This window comes from Ascaphus truei, chromosome 9 (genome assembly GCF_040206685.1).
Source record: "Ascaphus truei isolate aAscTru1 chromosome 9, aAscTru1.hap1, whole genome shotgun sequence".
NCBI classification, from domain to species: domain Eukaryota; kingdom Metazoa; phylum Chordata; class Amphibia; order Anura; family Ascaphidae; genus Ascaphus; species Ascaphus truei.
In genome coordinates, this window is record NC_134491.1 from 67,555,425 (window position 1) to 67,578,113 (window position 22,689).

Sequence of the window (22,689 nt, forward strand, 5' to 3'; positions counted from 1 at the left end):
ACTGAATTTCTTATAATAGAGGCCTGAGAAGCCATCTGGCCCCGGAGCCTTCGAGGTCTTAAGGTTGTCTATAACTAGATCTAGCTCTTCCATGGTAAAATCAAGACTCAGTCGCCCTCTCTCCTCTTCCGTCAGCTTTGGCAGCTTTGAACTCGAGAGAAATGACTCACGGGATCGTTCAGTATTCTGGTTATGAACTATTTTATCCCCATTATATAATTTCTCGTAGAATGACTTGAATTCGTCTACAATTACAGATGGATTGCCAGAGATAGAGCCTGAGGATCTTTTAATGGCTTGAATACTATAATTAGGGGGTCTGTGTCTCAGCTTGTTGGCGAGCATAGTATCTGGCTTGTTTGCTTTATCGAAAAATTTCCTCTTTGGCCAATTCAGGGATATATCAGCCTGGGATGTTAATAGAAGATTTAATTCTATTTTGGCATCTCTTATTGGTTTGAGTAGGTTGGGGTTATTGGATTGTTTATGTTTGTCCTCTAGGGTTTTCAATTTAGATTGTAGTAAATTTATTTTGTATTCACGTTCTCTTTTCTTTCTAGACGCAATACTAATTAGTATGCCCCTGAGCGTGGCTTTATGAGCCCCCCAAAGGGATAGATAGGAGTCCACTGAACCGTGGTTTAGTTGGAAAAATTGATCTATTTCGTTGGCTACTAATTGGGCGGTGGCAGGGTTTTTTAAGAGGGCTTCATTAAGTTTCCAGTTTGCTCTAGGTCGGTCCAGAATTAGCTGGGTGCACCTTAGCTCTATAGGCGCATGATCTGACCATGAAATATCATGGATCCCTGTATGGGAGATCTGCGGAACCAGTCTGCTAGAGATAAAGAAGTAATCGATTCTGCTATATGAAGAGTGGGGGTGAGAGAAAAAGGTATAATCTCTATCAGTGGGGTGTTGCTCCCTCCAGATGTCTAGGAGATTATTCTCTTTCAGACCCTGACGTAGAGTGTATGGCACATGCTTGGATTGCCGGGGTTGAGGGTTTGATCTGTCCATGGTAGGATCGAGGACTGTGTTGAAGTCCCCCGCTATTATTAAAGGGCCCTGTGCAACCTTGTTTAATTTATTGAAAACGCTTGTGAAGAAATTGGGGTCCACATCGCCAGGGGCGTAGATAGATGCAATAGATAGTGTTTGACTATTTATAGAACCTATGAGGATTATATATCTTCTGTTCTTATCTTTAATGATCTTTTCTGCTTTAAAAGGACACTTGTTATGGAATATAATTGCTACTCCCTTTGTTTTCTTTGAGGAGGATGAGAAATAAAATTGTCTGAATCTTTTATCTAGATATTTTGGGGCGCTCTTTATGCTAAAATGTGTTTCTTGTAGTAGTATGATATCAGCTTTTTTCCACTGGTAGTCAGCAAAAGCTACACGTCGTTTATTCGGGCTATTTAGGCCTTTCACATTGTGGGATATGATTATTAACCCCATTACGGCATACCTAGTCGGAATGCTCTAACCTTAGTGTTTGGTGTGTGGTGATTGTAAGTGATCTTTACCTTGTCTGCATCTGTCCATAACATCGGTGTCCCTCTGAGGGGTCCTTCAGCGTGTTGCGCGGCGAGCGGCCAGATGGGGAAGGGGGGGGTAGAAAGGAAAAACAAGGGATGAGACATACAAAAACTTAACAACGGAGATCCTTGTGGGGTCTGAGACTCCAATGGATCTCTTGCCTTTGGAGGAAGGCTGGATTCCCGTACACTACAATCTGGTGTACGATGGACCAGGTCAAATCGGTCTTCTCCCCTCCAAAGGACTTGGGTGAGTGTCCTGTGGTTACACAGGACATTCTGAATCGGCAAGATGGCAAGGGCCAGGGGTGGGTGGCTCCCTCCCTCGGCTTTTCAGACACGATGATATATGATATATAAACACACACATAACTATTTAATAACCTTAACCTTAACTGCGAAGTTAATAAAAAGAACAGCAACCTGTATTCCACAAATCCATAATTCCCGAGAATATATGGAGAACAGTCTGAGGCGTGTCCAGGTTCGGGTTGTCTTTACCTGTACTGGACCTTATTTACCATGGGTGCCCTGTTTGAGTATCTTAAGGGCCTGTGGAGCTTCCATCTAGATACACGAATATCCCGCCTAGAGCTGCTTCTATAATTATTCTATAATTATTGCTATAAATGCTTCTGTAATTATTTTTAACCTAAATTTCCCCCCTTTTGGGGAATTGGGGATATATATATATATATATATATATATATATATATATATATATATATATATATATATATATAGTGGGTCTAATCATTTTTTTTTTGTGAATCTAATCTCTAATTGATCTTTAATTGTTACACAGTGACAGTGCCATGTGTAGGGATGTGTAGCCCACTCCTTTGACTGTTGTGGTGTAATGGCAATAATGCCCAGACTGTAACAACCACCCTCCATCCCCCTGTGTCATATGTAGCCAGAGAGCTGCTATCAAGGTGGTTTCTAGGGGTATGTGCTCTGAGGACTTTCACGTTGGCGGATCTGTTGATTCTGATGTAGTCTTCTCGTTCCCCCGGACACATCATTGACAGGAGATATAATATTATATCAATATAGCCCCTTAGTAAGTTCTGTGTCTCATAACTGCAGGGAGATCTCACTCCTATATCGGGGATCCAGGCCCCCCCCCCCCCGCCGGGCCGCCGCGCTCCACCACAGCCCGCCATGCAATACCCACCCCCCCCCCCCCCACCACCAGCCCACATGCGTCTTGTCTCCAACACCCAGGCCCGGGGGCAGGGGGGGAGGGGGGCAACGACGGGAGGAGGGCGAAGGGGAGGGCCACCCGGTCTGTGCAGCAGCCACTCACGACCTGGTGTTGTGAAGGATAAAATATGGAGATCATATCTCTATGCTTTATAGAAACCACTCGTCTCCATCTTATATCTGTTTGCTGTGCTTTTTTACTAATACTGTTTTCTATCCGAGGTGACTGTGGAATTCCGCTGGCACAGACTCTCGCCCACGCAATAAGGAAGTAGCAAAGTGACCTAAAGCCGACTGATTACAGAGAAAACGAAACCTAACTTCAGAAAGCAAGGACACGCGGCATTCCTGTGAAACTTGCATCAGCCGACAAGACCCCCGCCCCCATCGTGCCTTTTTTCTACTAACTAATGTAATAATTGGATAAGCTTTGCCGCATAGTAGGTGTGGCATTGAATGATTGGCTAGTGTTAGCCTACTTTGATATAAATAGATTGTAATACAAAAACTCGGCAGTCTTGTCTTGACTACTTGTCTGAGGAAACTAATACGTGACTCTGTGTCATTATTGGGATCCAGGGTGCGCACCCAGACTCTAAGTTACATAATTTGGAGCCCACATCTGAGCAGTAGAGACCCTCGATTGAAGGGACCTTAACAGTGTGATGTCGCGGGGCCCCGCAGGGAGGGAAGTGGAAACCGCTCCAAACCTTTCAGCTTTTCCTTGATGAAAACTCCAAGATGGCTGCCGTTCCCGGGTAAATAATTGAATTTTTGTGAACAAACGGACAGTCCAGTGGATTGCCCTTTTAAGGCTTAATTGCTTGCAGCTGGGCATCAATTAAGGGATTTTTCCCGCGATTTGCTCCATTGACGTGTCACTTTGTTCCAGCCAGGCTCGGGAGAGGACGTTGCTGCTTCGATCAGGTCAGTGCTGTTATTTTGAAGGCCCAATTTTTGCAGGAAGCGATCTCGGTCCTCCATCTTGCGCAGGGTATGAGCAGCGCCATTCTTCAGCACGAGGAGACCGAAGGGAAAAACCCAACGGTACTTTATCCCCTTATCCCTGAGCAATCTGGTAACGGGCATGAGGTATTTTCTTTTAAGCAGGGTGGTAGGGGACAGGTCCTGAAAAATCAGGAGTTTGACCCCCTCGAATTCTAAATTGCCTGTGGCTCTGGCAAGTTGACACACTGCTTCTTTTATTTTAAAATAATGGAGCCGGACAATAATGTCTCTAGGGGGGTCGTTTGGTTGAGGTTTGGACCTCAGAGCCCGATGACACCTGTCGAGGTGGAGGTCTGATTCCGATTTGTCCGGGAAGAGGCTAGCCAGCCATCTTGTGACAAAGTCGTCAGGGTCAGTGTATTCCTCTGGGACCCCCCGTACCCGGATATTATTCCGGCGGTCCCGGTTTTCGGTATCTTCTTGCTTGCTAGCGAGGTCATTGATTTGGGCTTGCAGGCTTGCTGAGGTTTTCTCATTCTTGCATACAGCTTTTACTGTAGTGTCTAGTCGTGTCTCCAGCTCATCAGTTCTAGCCCCGATGTTATTGATATCTCGTCTTATGTCAGAAAGTTCTTTGTGCATGTAAGTTTTGAGTTCATTGCAGAACTCCCGCATCACTTTTCTGGTCATTGACTCGTTTGATTGAGACTCCATGGGGTCTGCCTGTTCACGCTCCTCATCTGAATCAGAGACTGCATGTGGTGATGGGGTTCCCGCTCTGTTCGTCCGTGCTGGGTCCGCTTTATTAAAATAGGTGGTGAGGATGGCCGTAGCCCGTCCTGATTTCGGTCTTGTTTGCATCCCGACCTTTTCCGCTCCCTGATTATATATTTGTTTTGTGTGGATTTTCGGTTTAATCGGTATATAATTAGCTTAATATCGCCGACGGGGAAGGAGCTCTTACTTTAAGCAGCCATTCCCTTAGCCCTCGCGCATGCGCCTCGACGGATCGGATTTTGACCTTTCCGCCCATCTCTAATCAACACTTCTGATCGATTCTGGAGCGATCACATGACACGGCTGGCGCCCAGATGTCAGGGAGCCCAATCTGTCCCTACAAAACGAGCAAGTGCACACGACGTACCAGGTGCGTCACGAGGGCACTGTACTTCTATCATGTAAAATTGCTTGCTTTCTGGTGATTTTGCATTTGTGATATAAAAGTTTAATGAAAAAGTCTCTGTTACCTTTGTCTCTTACATACACTTAAAAGAAATTAGACAAGTGTATATGTCATGGGAAAACATTTTACAAACAATGAGAAACAAAGAATGCAATGTAAACAGATTTTTAAGGTTTATTGACCAACACCCAGCAGTTCTGGTGGAAATCTCTGTATACCTTTTACAAGTTTAACATATGGCCTTGTGTGCTGTAAACTCGGGCAATCTGTTTACTAGGCTGAACTGAATTTGTGGAGCAGTGATTGGAATAGCCAGCTAATCTGTCACTATGCAAACTCAGGTTTCTTTGCCTTTAATGACCTATCACTAACTTGTGCCTGGGGATTTTAAGATGCTTGCCAGCAGTCTGTCGGCATTGGATAATTTATTTATTTTATTGCTTTGCTTGTTTTTTTTTGTTTTTTTTTGGGGGGGGGGGGGGGTTGTGTGTTTTCAAAACAAAACTAAATTGAGAATGATTTGGTCAGTGGAAATAAGGCTGTAATTTAAATGAATCTCAAGATGAGCCTCATGGAAATATTTTAATCAAAACTTATTTTAATGTGCTCTGGAAAAAAATGTGACGTGGTGTTCTGTAGGATAGCTTCTTATACAGGTGGTTAACTACTTTTCTAAATTTCGCAGTCAAAAAAACCTAATGGAACTGATGCGTTTAAGGGGTTAAATCTGCCTGATTCATTTTTCTTTATAAAAATCACAGATCTACTATACAAGTTTTTATTCGTTTGCAAACACGGTGAGCTGAGTCTTGGGAGGGCTTTCATTTCCTCTGGCTGCTCCATTTTGTCTGATGTCACTGCGTGTTCAACAAGAACTCAAACAGGTAAAGCCCCCTCCTCTTTTCTTCTTATCTTTATTGGCCCTTTGACCACTAAATGTTCAGTAAACACTTGATTGACAAGCACTCCCTCACCCAAAGGCCCAGACGAAAAGAAAATCTTCCTTCATTTTAAAGACAACAGAAAAGCCAAAGGTTGTGGAGTTGTTTACGATATCTTTTTATAACTTAAGTGGGATTGTACTTTCCACCGATACTTTGTACCATGCAATCTTCTACCATAAGGAACCTTCTGCTGTTGGAAGGCACCTTACAGCCCACTGACTTGAATGAGCAGTAAGGTGTCTTCCAGCGCCGGAATGTGTTTTGTGGCAGAACACAGGGCTCAGTAAATATGAACATTTACTTTATCCCTACTCGCCTCTTTTCTCTGCTCAAGACTCAAGTCTCCATTCTATCTTTTTTTGTCTCTACTGTTCAATGGAATACATTTCCCAAAATGTTTGCCATGCTGTCTCTTTCCCTGTATTCAAGATGCAACTGTAAGTCCATCGGTCCAAGGAATATATTAAATGGAACAAAAGAGAAAACAAGAACCAATAACTCGATTCTAAAACATATATCCTTTTTCTTCTATGCATTTGACTTCAGTGATTATATTCTTTAGACTTCTCATGCACTTACACTAATCTTTGCCATCTTTGCAGGTGCTGCTTATCAAAGTCTTCCAGCTACAAACTAATGTAGTACTGAAAAATCAATGGGATTTATTTGTTTGATAAAAACTGATGCTGTTTTTTGGACTAACTTATTTTTCGCATCTGGTTTTCAACAGAGATACTTTGATAAATGACCCCATCTATTTGAATTATTTAGCAAAGTCTCCTGAATTCCAAACTTCTAAATTATTATAGTCGAACAGCAACCTTAAACATGGATTTGTTCTGAGCTGTTTTTATGGGAGCCCTCCTGAGTATAGAGTTTAATGAGCGGAGGAGGCAGTGATATACCTTCTCCTGCATGGGATTTGCAGAGTACTGTACCGACACACTTTATTCGAGCAAATACCCGGTATGTACCTGGCAGATACCTGGAATGCGCCGCTCCTCACCTCTGACAAGCCCCGTTGCATTTGCCTTCCCAGCCTGGGTTCATGCCTGGCTGACGGGCGGCTGATCTGTTAAATGATAATGATTAGGATTTAATAGGCTGGAATGCTTCGCGTGTCTACCAGATGGCATAAATTCATGAATTGTAATGCAGTATATATATATGTACTGTGCAGTATTGCAGCCAGCGGGAATAAAATGCTTCAATCCCTGCCGGAAAATAACTCAATGCACTCGGGCAGAAAACAGTCACAAACCTCAATACACCCGGGTATACCCGAATTCGTGGGACTAGCCGAGCTCGAATAAAGTGTGTCGCCAGTGTAAGTTGGATTGCTGCAGTAATGAGAACTTTATCATGACAAAATAGACACCCAGAAGATCTTGTTTTAATTGTTCCACCTCCTATAGAAGACAACCAGGATTGACGCAGCACTCACACTGTCTGCAATTGACCAGCCAAAGACTCAGCAGAAAAACGATTAACATTTCAATGTTTTATTCTTTCTATTAAAAGACAGTAGGCAAGCCAGCTAACAGGCAATAGAGAAAGCCAAACACATTTCGCACTGCTAACCAGCGCTTCCTCAGAGGTTGAATCTCTACTTACAGGAAGTCAGAATTCCATATGCACAAATTTAAAATTATAATCGTAGATGTGCAAACACAGAAGAAGAAAAAAGAAACAATTTAGAAAAGACTTACATGTATGGTCGATTTGGCACAACATCCATGTACTGTACTGTAGATCTTGATGTTAATAGGCACAGTTTGGACGGAGTTTGGAAAGAAAGGATCAGATAACTAAATTAAATTAGAAACATCCCAGTCTGCATTCAATAATAATCTAGTTTGTAAAGTAAAGATCCAATAGACTTCTATATTATTCAATTAAAATAAATCCTCTCCCCCGATTACTGGTTTAACCATTTCTGTACCCTGGAAGGAAAACAAATGACAAATTGCCATTGTATGATGTTTTGATACAGGAAAGTGTGGGCAAAATGTTATTTCAGAATCATTGTTGCTTTAGAGTCCAGTAGACAGCCTGCCTACAGTCTTTTAATGGAAAGAACAAAGCATTGACATTTGTAATCATCTTTCTGCAGAGTCTTTGGCTGGACGTTTGTAGATAGCGTGAGTGCTACGTCATTTCTGGTTGTCATCTACACAAGTTTGACACTGGAAGGTCGAGATGCCAGCACCGAAGACCATGTGGTCAAGTTTATTTTCACCTCTGATGAAGAAAATGAAACAATTGAAACAATGCTGCAGGACTGCCATGAGCATTAGAGGTATCCTTGATTCTTCTAATTATACCACCTGCCCTAGTCGGTCATTGTCACTATAAGTAGAGCATGTTAGCTGCTTCCAAAATGCATAGAGCCCTAACAAGCTGAAAGAAATAGAAGAAATATATAGTTGGGGTGAGAATCTACAGGAAAGGTAGAATGCCACTATGTTTATGCTCTGATAGGCAAACCGCATTAGTTGGTTATCAACTCAGTACAGGGTCTACAGATCAGGATAATTACATTTTTTGGAAAGAGATTTTTAGCTTGAAATCTAGTATGTATTAAAATTGTGATATGGCGACCAAATACTTTCTATTTAAAGGGCTTATTTATTATTTCATAACTTGTGACTGGCCCACTGAGTACCCGGTGGAATCCCTGATGGGCCCTCAAGGTCAAGACTGGCCAAGTATGATCAAAATCTTAGGTAGACTCAGGAAACTGGCCCAATCTTCCATGGCAGTCTGTGTGTGAGTGTGGCTGTAGAAAGAGTCAGCTTGCTCTGTGTATGTGTGTGTATATCTGCATCAGTCTGCCCTGTGTGTATCTGTCTCTATCAGTATATGTATGTGTGAATCTGTGTCAGTCTGCTGTGAGTGTATTTGTGTATGTAATGTATGTGTGTGTCTGAGTCAGTTAAATCAGGGCTCATAACATGACAGTACCTAAAACAGTAACAAATAATATTTTCTACATGTTATCCTCAGAGCTAATTATATGCAAAACAAAGGCTGTCCTATATCTCCTTAGCACAAACTTAACGTCATGCTATTGTAGCATAACATTGTGTGATCTGAGGCAGTCTGGATGTATCCGAGTCAGCCTGCTCTGTGTATCAGTGTACGTGTGTTTATGAGTCAGTCTACTCTATCTCTATCAGTGTATGTGTGTGTATCTGAGTCAGTCTGCTCTGTGTGTATCAGTGTACGTGTGTTTATGAGTCAGTCTGCTCTATCTCTATCAGTGTATGTGTGTATCTGAGTCAGTCTGCTCTGTATGTATCAGTGTGTGTGTGTGTGTGTGTATCTGAGTCAGTCTGCTCTGTATGTATCAGTGTGTGTGTGTATCTGAGTCAGTCTGCTCTGTGTGTATCAGTGTGTTTGTGTATCTGAGTCGGTCTGCTCTGTGTGTATCAGTGTATATATATGACTGTATGTATATATTCAGAACGTATATGCAACTGAGTACTGTACATATGTGCATCTGCATGTAGGAGTATACGAATGTATGTACTATACGTATGCACTAGTAAATGCATGTCTGAGCCTGTGTATGTATGTACTGTACTATACGTATGCACTAGTAAATGCATGTCTGAGCCTGTGTATGTATGTACTATACGTATGCACTAGTAAATGCAGGTCTGAGCCTGTGTATGTATGTACTATACGTATGCACTAGTAAATGCATGTCTGAGCCTGTGTATGTATGTACTATACGTATGCACTAGTAAATGCAGGTCTGAGCCTGTGTATGTATGTACTATACGTATGCACTAGTAAATGCATGTCTGAGCCTGTGTATGTATGTACTATACGTATGCACTAGTAAATGCAGGTCTGAGTCTGTGTATGTATGTACTATACGTATGCACTAGTAAATGCATGTCTGAGCCTGTGTATGTATGTACTATACTTATGCACTAGTAAATGCATGTCTGAGCCTGTGTATGTATGTACTATACTTATGCACTAGTAAATGCATGTCTGAGCCTGTGTATGTACGTACTATACAGTACGTATGCACTAGTAAATGCATGTCTGAGCCTGTGTATGTATGCCTGAGTACAAACCCATTATAGATTTTATGTCTTATAAGGTCTTACAGTAGGTTACCACAATCTGTTGCCCCCTTTGGGCCTTGTAAATACTCGAGTCCAAATCTGCCTCACACTAAAGAATTGGACTTGGTCAGCATGGCTTTTCTTTTGATTGCCATGGGTCTTGCATGCCTTAAACATTAGATGAAAAGCATCCTAGTTTCATTACGTTATTTATGTTCTGCTCTCACGTTTGCATTTATTGCTGATCATTAATTTAGCCAACATGGCCGTGATACCAACTTCAAAGCAGCAGTACTAGATAATTAGTAAATAATTTAGGAGGCAGTTGGAACAAACAAACATCAACATATCCTTTGTTCCGGCTGAATTCTAGTCCATTTCCAAGGTGAAATAAGATTTTACAATAACATTCTGTATAGTTGTCTTCTTCCTAACTCTCCTTTCAAACAACTTAAAGGGTCAGTGTCCCCTACTAATTGTTTTGTTAGACCCCCACCTCACCCTTTCTTATTTTACTTGTATGGGACGCAGAGGATCCTAGGAACTTAAAATGGTCCTCTCCTCCCCCCGCGATGCAGCTCCCAGGATCCTCTCCATCCATTTTTTTTTTAAAGGGTGAGGGGGGGCTAGAGTGGAACCCCCTAATGTAATGAGCTTTTAGTCACAGAAACGTTTATATAATATACATAAGATAAGATAAATCAACAAAATAGAAACATACAAGCTGGTATCTGTGTACGTCTATGGTGCCATTACATTAATAAATTACATTGCCTTATGAAAAAAGGTTTAATGTTCCACATACTGTTTCAAGTTAAAACTAAAAGTAGAGAGTTCCTGACTCCTGTGGTTTCCAGGGAGGCCGCAGCACAAGAATGCCACAGCTCCTCCAGTAAATCATGATCACATGATCGCGGTGTCCCCAAAACCCAGAAAAAGATGAGTTCTCCTCCATGTCCTGCATTACCGATCACGTTCTGCTCTCCATACTAAAGTAGAACATCATCTCCCCCAGAAAATGAGCACTCGAAAGGTCATGACTTAGACACTAGGTCATTGGGCCCCTGGTGTGCCAGACTTCATGTTGTAGTGCAGGAGTGGCCAACTCCTGTCCCTACGAGACACCAACAGGCCAGGTATTAGGGATATCCCTGCTTCAGCACAGGTGGCTCAACCAGTGGCTCAGTCTTCAACTGCTGAAGAGAGTGTTGAAGCAGCGATAGCCTTAAAACATGACCTGTTGGTGGCCCTAGAGGACTGGACTTGGCCACCCCTGACATATTGGCGATGCCATGACCTTTGAGTGCTAATTTTCTAGGGGAGATCGCGTTCTACTCACCCAAAGGGTTAAACACGATCCTTAAATCGTCACCTTACACTTAGTGAAGATTGTTGGCTGAAAGAAAAACCAATGGAGAGACGCAAACCGGGATACATAAGATGCATCTAGCTTTAATTTTTCTTAGCTCCACCGTTGATGGTCTCCAATGATGCACAGTTACGCAAAGCACTACCATATGCAAAGAAAGAGAAGTGTGGCCGGAGGGTGGGAGGCTCAGGAGAGAAGTGAAAAAGGACTTCTTCACAGAAAGGGCGGTGGATTTCGCGGAATAGCCTCCCTAAAGAGTTGGTAAAGACATATGTAGCAAGGGAACTCAAAAATGCTTGGGACAGACATAAGGGTTTTATAAATAAAAACGTAAGCCAAGGGTCAAACACTGGATCTTTGGGGTTTTACAGCACAGAGGAAAATTGGCGGAAAAGGTGGGCCAAGTGGTTTTTATCTGCCATCAAATTCAACGTTTCGATGTTAGAGTCATACGTATTAAGGCTAAAGTGGTGCAATTATATGGCATAAACATTGCCCCTGATATGTCAGAGAAAAAATCCTATTGATTTTTTTCTTTGATATATATATATTGTAGAGTGTTGTGCCTCCCAATGGCAGCACTTTTGCCTTTATAGATAAGTCCTGCTGACATTAAGAGATGTAGGGTGAAATTCTTCTGTGGTTTGACTGTAATGGCAAAATTGCTTTAATACATAAGACCCCCTCTCCTTTTGTTTGACCCCCAATTTCTTCATTTCTGTTTTTATAAAGGCATTAGCCAGCCATACAATAGGGCAGGTATTAAGGCCTTCTTACTCTAAATACTTCCTGATATATCTCTAGATCACTCCTTTTCTCGTGTTTTAATGCAAATATATTATTTATATATATATATATATATATATATATATATACATATATACATATATACATATATACACACACACATACACACATTTCTCCATCTGAACAAGATTGCAGCTCTCTCCACACTTGCTAAAAAATACAGCCTGCCAGTGGCTGAAACAGAATTATGGCTCAAACGCTGCGATATTTAATTAAAGAGAAAAAAAAACAGAACCCTATATCAACTAGGGATAAGCAAGTTTTAAGAGCTGCCTACCGCCTTATAAATTTAGTTCCTCAAAATAGTATTAATTGCATTATAAACACTTACAATATATAATAAATTGACATGGATCTAAACAAAATAAAATGCTTGATATAGTAAGTAAATGATGAATCCTTACGGTTTGTTAGATGTCATCTTGGATTTGGGATGTCACTTGTGACATTGAAATGATTAGTGAGTCTGCAGTGTATTGAGATTACACCCAAGTTGCTTCAGGTTTTTGTTATGTGGTACAAGCACAAATCTGCCATCTTTTTTTCCAATTGTTGTTGAATAATTCAGCTTTATTTCATTTCCATATACAGGCCAAACAGATCTCATTCATTAGAAGAAATTCTCACTCACCTAAAAGCAGCAATCCTGCTTTCCTTTTTATTTATTTTTAATAGGATTGAAGCAGGGGGGTCTTCGGAGCGCAACAGCGTTAATTTTCGCTCTGGGGACCCCGTGATTCCCAAGATACATACCTCCGCAGGGGGTGCTGGTAGCAGCTCTGGCTGGGCTGTGTGTGGCGAACATAATGGCGGCTTACATATCCTGCTTCACGCAGGCCAATAGGAAGCCGTGATGTCATCCATTGCAGCTTCCTATTGGTCCATGTGACCAGAACCATTACATTTCTGGAGCTGCTCCCGGCAGCCACTACAGAGGTAAGTACTTGGGAAGCAGGGGGTCCCGGAGCTGAAATAACGCGGCTCAGCCCCGGAGACCCCCTACTTCCCAGCTATTTAAAAAACAAAAAGTTCTGCTGCTTTGAGTGAGTCTCATGCACTAGAAGTTCGAATAACAACTCAATGGAAGTTGCACTATATGGGTGTGACCCTTACTCATTAGAATGCAGTGTCCCTTATTTATGCTGAGCCTCTCTCATTAGAAGGGATTGTCACTCATTCAGATTGTGTCTGATTGAATGGAAAGCAGTTTCACTCGTTAGAAAGCAGTCTTACTCAAGGAGTGAGTTTCACTTATTGGAGAACAGTCTCACCCATTTGAAATGGGCCAAACTCACTGGAAGGTGGTCTCACTCGCTTGTTCTAAGTCTCACTACTTGGAAGTCAGTCTCTTTGATAGAGCCTCACTTGTTTATGGTAATCCTCACTGTAATCCACAGTATTGCATTCAACACTATTCCACGACAATGTATTATTTTATGCACAAGAACATTCATATCACATTTATTTGGTTTTCTAAACCTTGACAATTATGGCACATACTGAAAACCAGCCATAGTAACACATGCCCACTCCAGACTGAAAATGCCCTGTGGCCATTAAGGAACTCCTTATCATTAGGCCTCTTTTGCAGCCCAAAACAGCTCAGCATTGCGGTGTTCAAATAAACTGGGATTGCAGTGACAAATACTGAAATGCATTTGTGTGCAGCAAAAATGAATTAACTTATATGACAGTTACCCAGAAACAAGTCAAATGCCTCCCATAAATGCCGTCTATTGGGTAGCATCAGATGAATGTCCTTTTTGATAGCACTATGGGACGGTTACCCTAAATCTGTAATGCCTGGGCTGGAGGTGTGAATGAGGCGCAAACGTTTCCAATATAGAGCGGACTAAACAATTCCCCCTTCTGTTATAGGAGAGACCTGCAAACACTTTTCTTTTTAGGATAACCAGCTGGTTTTAATCAATAATTAAATGGTGAACTCCTTAACAATTTCTTGCTGTCACTCAATAAAACCGATATCTAGAAATGCGCTTAACATTTCCAGAAAATCACAATGCATACTCTTGTTTTGCCTGGAGAGGAGCAGAAGCCTCTTGAATCAAATGTTGGCAGAAAAGGTTTAACATGCAGCAGGCACTGTAATCGGTACACCCGGCAGACAGTAGATAAACTTGCCCATAATAGAAGAGCAGTATATCTGAGATACTGCACTAAAGAAAGTTTTGAATGCTTATGACAATAACTATACTTCATCTTATTGCAGATAATACTATTTTCTGTCACTGTAGCTGGGACACAATAACACACACGTTTCTGCTTCCTTGCATCTGTTAATTGGGGCACAGAGGGACTTTCTATGTGAGTCAAAATTGGAAACAATTTTAGTTATTAGATCTAATGAGAAGTGGGAGAGAGAAACGGTTAATAGATTTTCCTAAAGATGCTAATGACGGTTTCAAAGCCAATGTTAACACTTTCTTTGCCAGAATGGCCTGCAACATGGCAGAACAATTATTTGAAAGCAGCAACATCTATTATATACACAGCAACGATATTAAATATTAATTGAAATCATTTGTAGGATCACACACCATTCAGACAGAATTTGTTTTTTATGTTTAACATTTTGATTATTTTCCTTCGTGGCAACTACAATGTTATGTATGATTTGCCTTTCCGAAGCAGAGGAACACAAAAATACATCACTTAAATGTAGATATTGAACATAAAAATGCTGGATCCCTAATATACTTCGTACACCGTATGCAAATGTTTTGAAATTGGATAAGCACTTTGAGACTGGGTCCTGGAAATGTGAAATGCATTTTAATAGAAGACAGCTAAGAGCCAGAGGCATAATACATTACAGTACAGAGAATTTTACATACAACACTCACAACATCAAAGCACCTGAACTGCATATACCACGGACTGTGACAACTCAAGTCCAATTGATGCTTTTAAAGCCATTTGTGATTTTGCGTATTTTTCTAGTTATTGAAACCTCGCTTTACATTATAAACTCAAAGATCAGCTAGACTCATTCACTTGCCCAATTAACCAAATGGTGTGATTTCTGAACAAGGCAAATACTGCATAGCATGCAGGTACATTTAGATGAGAGCCACAGAAGAAAAACTTTATGCAGTAATCGTATGCTGATTTCTCCCCTTTCCCACCTCCCACCTCCCCAAATCATTATTGCGTCTGAATGATTGATTACAGAAAATAAATTGCTCTTCAGATAATTGCAAGAAAAAAAAAGTGAAGAGAGCAGCAGGGTGCTGCTGAATTTTGATTTCCATTATTTACTTCCTCTATAATTCAGTATCCGTAACCTGAAAATGTTATCACACACCTTCGTTTGATTAACAAGCACATTTCCTATTGTAAATAGTGCCTAAATTGTACGTGTATCATCAGCATCTTCCAATAGAAATGAAATAAAAGGTAGACATGACATACCTGTGGTCTTGCTTTATAATCGATATCCATCAATTATTCCTCTTACATTTCCATATTTTTGGAAGGGTGCATCGTTGCTTGTCTTTGCCTCTAACTCCAGAAACTCAGCTCATTCACCTAGCCCAGTGTGCCATCTCCCCATCCATAATCTATCCCCCCAAAAAAGCAGGTGACCAAAATGGGTTCTTCACACCTGCTTTTGCTTTCCAACAGCCCCCTTGGCTGCTCCCTAATCCAAAGTGGTCTCAGGATAATGTCCCTAGGTAAAACAGACAGGTACCCTGTTGTACCTTAGATGTGTTCTGAGTGTGTGAGCATGGGAGTCCCAGAGATGCTAATTCAGAAAATGTTGTCTGGTCCGCCTGCACTGTAATTTGAAAGAGATGCAGCCTGTGGTACCACAGAGAAATGCATTAGGCTGGCTTTGACTTCATTGGCAGCCTTAGCTTAAGAAGAATCCTAGGGGACTGAAGAGAAGGCAAGATGGGATAACGGTGGTGTGAAAGAGACACAGTGACCCCCGGTGGCCTATTTTTGGTACAGCATGGGCATATGGGTAAGTAATTGCTAGTAGGCAAAGCAAAGGTGTATAAACCGTGATACATCATTTCACAAACACGCATATATTTTGGGTGATGTCATTTTTAACAACCCTTTTATGCTTTTGGCAGTAAGTCTTCTCTTTAACGCGTATATTTTAGTGAGGGGGAGGGTGGCATAAAATGAGGTTTTCTAATAGGAAGATGATGGTTTCGCTGTTAAACCCCTGATTTAACCGTCCTGCTGCCAGCATTTCTTTGCAAGCAGCAAAAGAGAGTCACTTGCTGGACTATTGCTGCGAGATATATATATATTCCATATATTCATTGTGAAATGAGTAGGAAGCAGGTTGTGTTAATGGGAGAGTGGGATACTGTAAATGCCTTCACATTTAAATCTGAATTATTGATTGTATCTTCTAGATAAATACATTTTTTTGTTGTTTACGGCTCCGGCACCTTTTCCCCTACAACTTTTTGAAAGTTTTCCTATACGTTAGGGGGGTTTGTGTTTATCTTGTCCCTCGGCAGAGAAACAACAGATTAAAGTATTCTTTTTTAAATTTATTTATTTTAATATGCTGCATTAAATGTGAAACATTTCCTCATATGTTTTTTTTTGCACGGAGTTTATAAAATTATGTTTTTTTTATTAGTAAGTCTGGCTCCTGTTTCTTAACCCCTTCACTGTCACAGAGGACTGATTTACATGATGCATAATACCACAAATACTTTAGCTGATGTAATTTCTAACACAATCCTTTTATGGTTTTTTTTTTATGGGTTGTTTTACCCTTTGACATCAAATGGGTTAAAGGACTAATCCCTCCTAAATGTGTCAATTAATTATTATTACTTCCTTTCCTGCCGGATGGGCTAACACTGGTCCCTTCATTTGAATAGGAATTAGGTCATGCTTAGCACCTTTTAGTGAATATGGGCCAATACTGTATGTCTCTGAATCCTCTGGCAGAGAAGGGCTTAACAATACCTACTGTATGCGCAGTAGGGGGGGGGGGGGATGTAGGATTTGATTTGAGGATTTGAGTCCGCATTAAATAAACAAATGTGGTAGAGAACGGATGTACTGTATCCCACTCCCAAACAGTATTATATTTTAATTCCTAATAACTTTATAACCACTTATATGGAGTTTCTTGCTGAAAAGGTGCTAGAACTGAAATAAAAAGGCTGCTTTTTATGTTAAAAAGCATCATCCACCAATTTGAACCTGTTACATACCTGTTTAGTACACTGTACAGCCTTAAAGAGGTAAGCCATCCATGGACCACAGTATACTTATGGCAGTGAAATGTTTAAGGGGTCATAGCTGGGTGATTGATGCATTTTTACAAAAATTTGACACCTACAGTATAAGAATATTTAAATCATTTTTAAAAAAAAGTTAGTTTGCAAAGACGGTGAGCTGAGACTTGGGACGGGTTAGATTTCTTCAGGCTGGTCCCTTTTGTTTGATGTGTGTTCAACAAGAGTTTGTACAAGCAAAGCCCCCTTCTCTTTATTGTCTCTCTGATAAGGATAGGATGGGCTAAGAGTAAAGAAAACAATTGATTGCTAAACACTCCACCATTCAGAGGCCCCAAACCAGGGGTGGCCAAATCCAGTCCACCTGTGCTGAAGCAGGGATATCCTGATAACCTGGCCTGTTGGTGGCCATTGAGGACTGGAGTTGGCCACTCCTGCCCTAAACACTGTATACAATATGTGAATAATTTCAAGAGAAACAAAAGCTGCCAAATCTTTGCTTTTAATTTGGTTAGTTTAAGAGAGCCAATTAGATTGTTAAAAGGTTGTTTCTTGTTAAGCTACATCGGCCAGCACCTTTAACAAACGCATGACAGAATGGTGATATTATAGAGATGACGGCTTGAGAATCAGAAAGCGCAGCATAAACTGTTGAAAAGCACATTTATCGCAGGCAAAAGCCCGAACCTAGATAAGGATCGTCTTACAGTCATACTCCCACAATCCCACAACGCTGCAGAATGAGAATGACAAGCATTTTACCTAGGATGACAAATGCAGCCCGTGAAACGGCAGATGTGTTTATCACGGAAAAGCAACATTGTAATACAGAGAACAAGGTCTTCTCTGTTGTTCCAGGGCAGGGTTATAGAACAGTAGTATCACAGTAGCAGGGAGATAGGGGAAGAGTAGGTGAGAAGTATGAAGAAGTATCCTGTGTAAAGATAAGCGAATTCTGTCATGGGCAAAGGTGAAACAGGGGACTTTTGTTGCTGAAAAATACTGTAACGGATGATTTTGAGCAATAACATTCCCCTAAATTCCAGTATGACATATTCAAATCATAAGTATTTTATTATCACCAAACATTATTTTTCTAAAGTACCAATGATGTAAACAGTGCAAAAGAGTCATGCAGTTTTGAAGCAGCAGTGTTCCGTTTGTTTTTTGTAACTAACTCTACCCTCATTTATGTAGCCCTGGTTCCCCTACAACTAAACGGGCTACCGGTACTGCCGTTACCTGTTGGCTCACAGAAGGCCTGAGCCTCCGCCACTGGGAGGCTGGGGTGACTGTGTGTCCGTCTGGGTGATGCGCCTCCACCTGAAAGGGATCCTTGCGCAGCAGGAAAAGCCCCTCCCAGGAACAATACCAGTAATACACACACACTCTCTCAGGTATATATATATAGATCAACCTTTAATGTACACCCTAATAACGGTACCCTGTACCACGCAGTATAATAGGCCCCAACCTGATACCACCAGTGAGTGTCCCCAAAATACATTGGGTGCCAGGCACCAATGCCCTGATGTCCTTTTCCCAATGTCCAGGCCCACCCAAAGTGTAGGAGATAGCGCTATCCCTTGGAATCTTGGTGCCCTTAGTTGAGGTGCCTGCCAGGTTCTCCAGTACCTGGTGCGGCCGACTTAGCAGCAGGGATCCGCTTGATCCAGCGACGTCGTTGTCCGCCAAGGTGTCCGCTTCTGCGTTGGGTGAATTCCGGCGTGTATAATATCACCATACAGGGTCTCTTACAACGGAGGTGGTCTGGTCGCAGACCACAGGCCGCAGTCACCGTGCGGCATCTTCACAGTATCCCTGACACTAGAAAGTAAATGGGGAAGCGTCCCTATCTAAGGTTGCCTTCCCTGCAGCAACCACAAGCTACTGTGAGTCGGGGCCTAGCTGGGGCCCAAGGGGGGATATAATAGGCCTAGTTTCAATGCCACTGGCTCTGAGACACTACCTGCTTGATCCAGCTCCCTCTTCTGACTGAGTGGGTCCTTCCGTTCGCGCCAAACGCCTATCTCTGATGGCCAAGATTCCCTTAGCCCTATTGGCTGCCTGGCAACATGTGGTCTGCAGCCCAGACTCTCATGGGAGCTGTAGTTTCCCTGCGGAGCTGTGGTGTAATGGCCGCCGCTTGCGCTAATGCGCAAGCATTATACAAATACAAAGATGGCCGCCGCAACTTGGGAACTCACTGTGCATGCGTGATGTCTTCTGCGCATGCACCCACAACCAAGATGGCCACCGCCCGCAGTGCCAAACCTCCCCGGAGCTCTGGCAGCTCCCTGCACAGCTGCAACCTCACAGCCGTCCCCCCTCACGCAGCCCGGAGGGAAGAGGGGGACTTGGCTACATCTATTTACCAGGAGCCAGGGAATCTCCGGTGCTAAATGAGTGATTATCAGCTCTCTGGACCCCTTTAAATCTTTAATAGGATGTGGCAATGCCATCTGGCGCTTCCTTTATTGGTAAATATCTTGGGAACTGGGGGAGTAGGACCTGGCGATAGAAATAACATGGTACATCTCTTGGGACTGACTCCAACTCTCTGCAACCACTCCTTCGCAGCCAAGTCACTGCTGCCAATCAGCCACCAGCCATTTCACTGCAAAGGTAACCCCCTAACCTTACCCCTCACCCTAAAAGCCCCCAAAGTGAAGTCCTTACCCTATCCCGATAACCCTAAAAACCTTAACCCCTTACACTAAAACCACTAACGTTAAACCCTTCCCTAAAAGCCGTAGCGTTAACCCCTTACCCTAAAAAGCTATACTTACCCCTTATCCTAAATCCTATAAATCGGAGCCCTTACCCTAAAATCCCTAACCTTAACTCATTTTCCTATTACCCTAACCGTATGCCTTAAACTATAAAGCTTAACCACTTGCCCTAAAACCGGCCAGAGGCGAGTTGGTTTTGGCAAGTTGGCCCATTCCACCCTGATTCCCATCCTGGTGGGGGTGGGGAGGGATACAGCTGCTTTATTGGCCGGGAATTGCACGTTCAGGGATGCAAACATTAACCCTTTTATTGTCGCAGTGTGTTGCTACCCTCTTTGGCAGTATTTAACCCCTGTGCTAGAGTAATGGAGCCTTGCAAGTTAATTCCTGTATATTAGTAAGAGGGAGAATGACGGGCATCAGGGAGGCAAAGATTTCATCTGCCATACGCTAAATTTAGTTTTAACTCCTTTGCTGCCAGTCTATGTAGCGGGATACAGAAACGTGTTTTTTGAGGAGCAGTGCTGCGTTATATATAAGAACAGTTTCAGATGGAGAATTTTCGACTGACGCCACTTCAGATGTGAATGGGTTTTTGGGGAAAAATAAATAGGAAAAAGGATGGCGCAAAATGTGATAGATGGCATTATAATCTGTCCCATGCAACTACTCCCCAACTCCTCCTACTAACACCCCCGCAAAATTCCAAGAGAGATAACAACTATATCAAGTTGAAAAGCCTAATGACTGGACTGGTGTCAGACCCAACACTACTACAACCCATAGCTTTTCTAGGCTACAGATCTAGGAGTGCGAGTTAAAGCATCTGATGGGTAGTATTACTATCGCATCCTACTTTTGAGCTGCCCTCCTTCTCCATTGGAATGCCTGTATCAAATGACACCGCGGACATCACCAACCCCGGTGCCGGGTTGCCATTGTAATCCAACGTCATGATCTCATTTGACGTTGCGATATCATGTTCCCATGGCAACGAGACGTCGTGTGATGACATTTGACGCTGGGATTCGAATGGAGAAGGAGGGAGGGAGCAAGGAGGCGGCCACTACATGTAAGTATATTCACATCAGGCCCGATAGGCCCAAGAGTGCGGCAAATGTTTATGGTGGCGAACATTTTTGCCACCCCAAAATTTTGGGTGGGAAATCTGCCACTGCAGATTAGATGAGACAGAAGTTCCACACCCTAGTACACACTCTGTTTAAATACAGCTGACTGCTGGTTTGGCGCCAAACATAATGACATCACATTCTGTAATCCTCCAATGCGCTATCACATCACCCGCACATGCGCAATAGTACCTAGGGGGAGGAGAAAATCCTCGCCTTTGTGATCAAAAGACCCCGCAGCATTTGGAGACAGATACTCACCCAATGTTAACAGGCGTCACAATCATTCTCTGCAGAAGACCTCCCTCCCACACGTCACAATGCGCATGCGCAAGGGATATGAGACGCAACTAAGAGCCTCCCCTGCTGGTCAGTGCACGCACACCCTTGAACAGAACCCATACAAAATGCAGTGGTCTGAAAGGAGGAAAGAATTAGCGCATGCACCCCTCACACAGTAAGAGCCCAAGTTGCTATAATAAAAAGAAGAAACCAACCAGTAACCGAATAATACATATTAAAACTCATTATTGATAACACAAGATTTAAAAAAAAGGAATATATATTTAAAAAAGAAACATATATAGCCCATGTACTCTACTTGAATGTGAAAAACACACTACTCTTGATGATACAAAAATCAATCATCCTAATGATACTCATTATGTAATATAATTATGAAACATAATATTAATGTTAAACCAGAAAAAGAATATGCATACATACATTAATGCCATTAAGACCAGTCTTTAGGACAAAAAGGGAAACATATGGTCAATCATTGATTCTCACTATATGTATAGACCATAATCATAACCGAGAAAGAAAAAAAGAGAAATAATAAAAAGAAATTAAAAGAAAAAGAAAGAGAAATATAAACAGAGAAAAGAAAGAGAAAGAGGAAAGAGAAGATGAGAGATAATGTATCCTCCAGGGCATACTGAGATACATATATATACATTTCTTTTAACTCTCAAGGACTAAAATAATCCACTCCTCATTGATATAATTATGACACATCAAAGATCATGTATCAAGACTCACAAATAGCCCTCTTAGAACATACACCCTATTCCCACCTGGAGATTGGAAAATGAAAAGTTGTACTCAAAAACATGTACTCTTTCTTGCAATGTGAATTCTGGCGTCCCCGCTCACGTGGCGCGCGTGAGCTCGTGCACGGGTACATACGCTCTCCCAAGCTCGGCACGTGGGGAGACAAAAAATATTGAGATTGTAGAGCGCTTAGCTGAGGTAAGTGCACACAGAACACAGCTACACACACAGCCACACACACACACAGCCACACACACACAGCCACACACACACAGCCACACACTCACACACACATTACACACACAAATAGCCCCGATCCATGCCCCCCGCTTGCAAAATTAGGCAGGACACCCTGCGCTCATGCTTTGTGAGTTAGTGACGCCACCAACTCTCAAGCATGAGCGCATTCAGTGCCAGCGGGGGCGCAGCCTTATCCATTAAAAGGTTAGAAGTA

The 22,689-nt window shown here is 42.2% G+C and overlaps 1 protein-coding gene across 2 annotated transcripts in view; it reads right to left on the minus strand.

Moving 5' to 3' along the window:
* Nucleotides 1-15,941, minus strand: part of TAFA3 (TAFA chemokine like family member 3) — a 311,698-nt gene extending 295,757 nt beyond the window's left edge. The window contains exon 1 of one of the 2 annotated variants that reach the window (XM_075615290.1): nt 15,513-15,941. Coding sequence is in view for 1 of the 2 variants with exons in the window: in XM_075615289.1 (XP_075471404.1) it covers nt 1,530-1,540 (11 nt within the window). In the remaining variant the exon portion in view is untranslated. Of the gene's footprint in view, nt 1-1,529; nt 1,603-15,512 lie in introns of those variants that run through there. The other variant, XM_075615289.1, reaches the window with a different exon arrangement.
* Between the last annotated feature and the right edge of the window lie 6,748 nt (nt 15,942-22,689).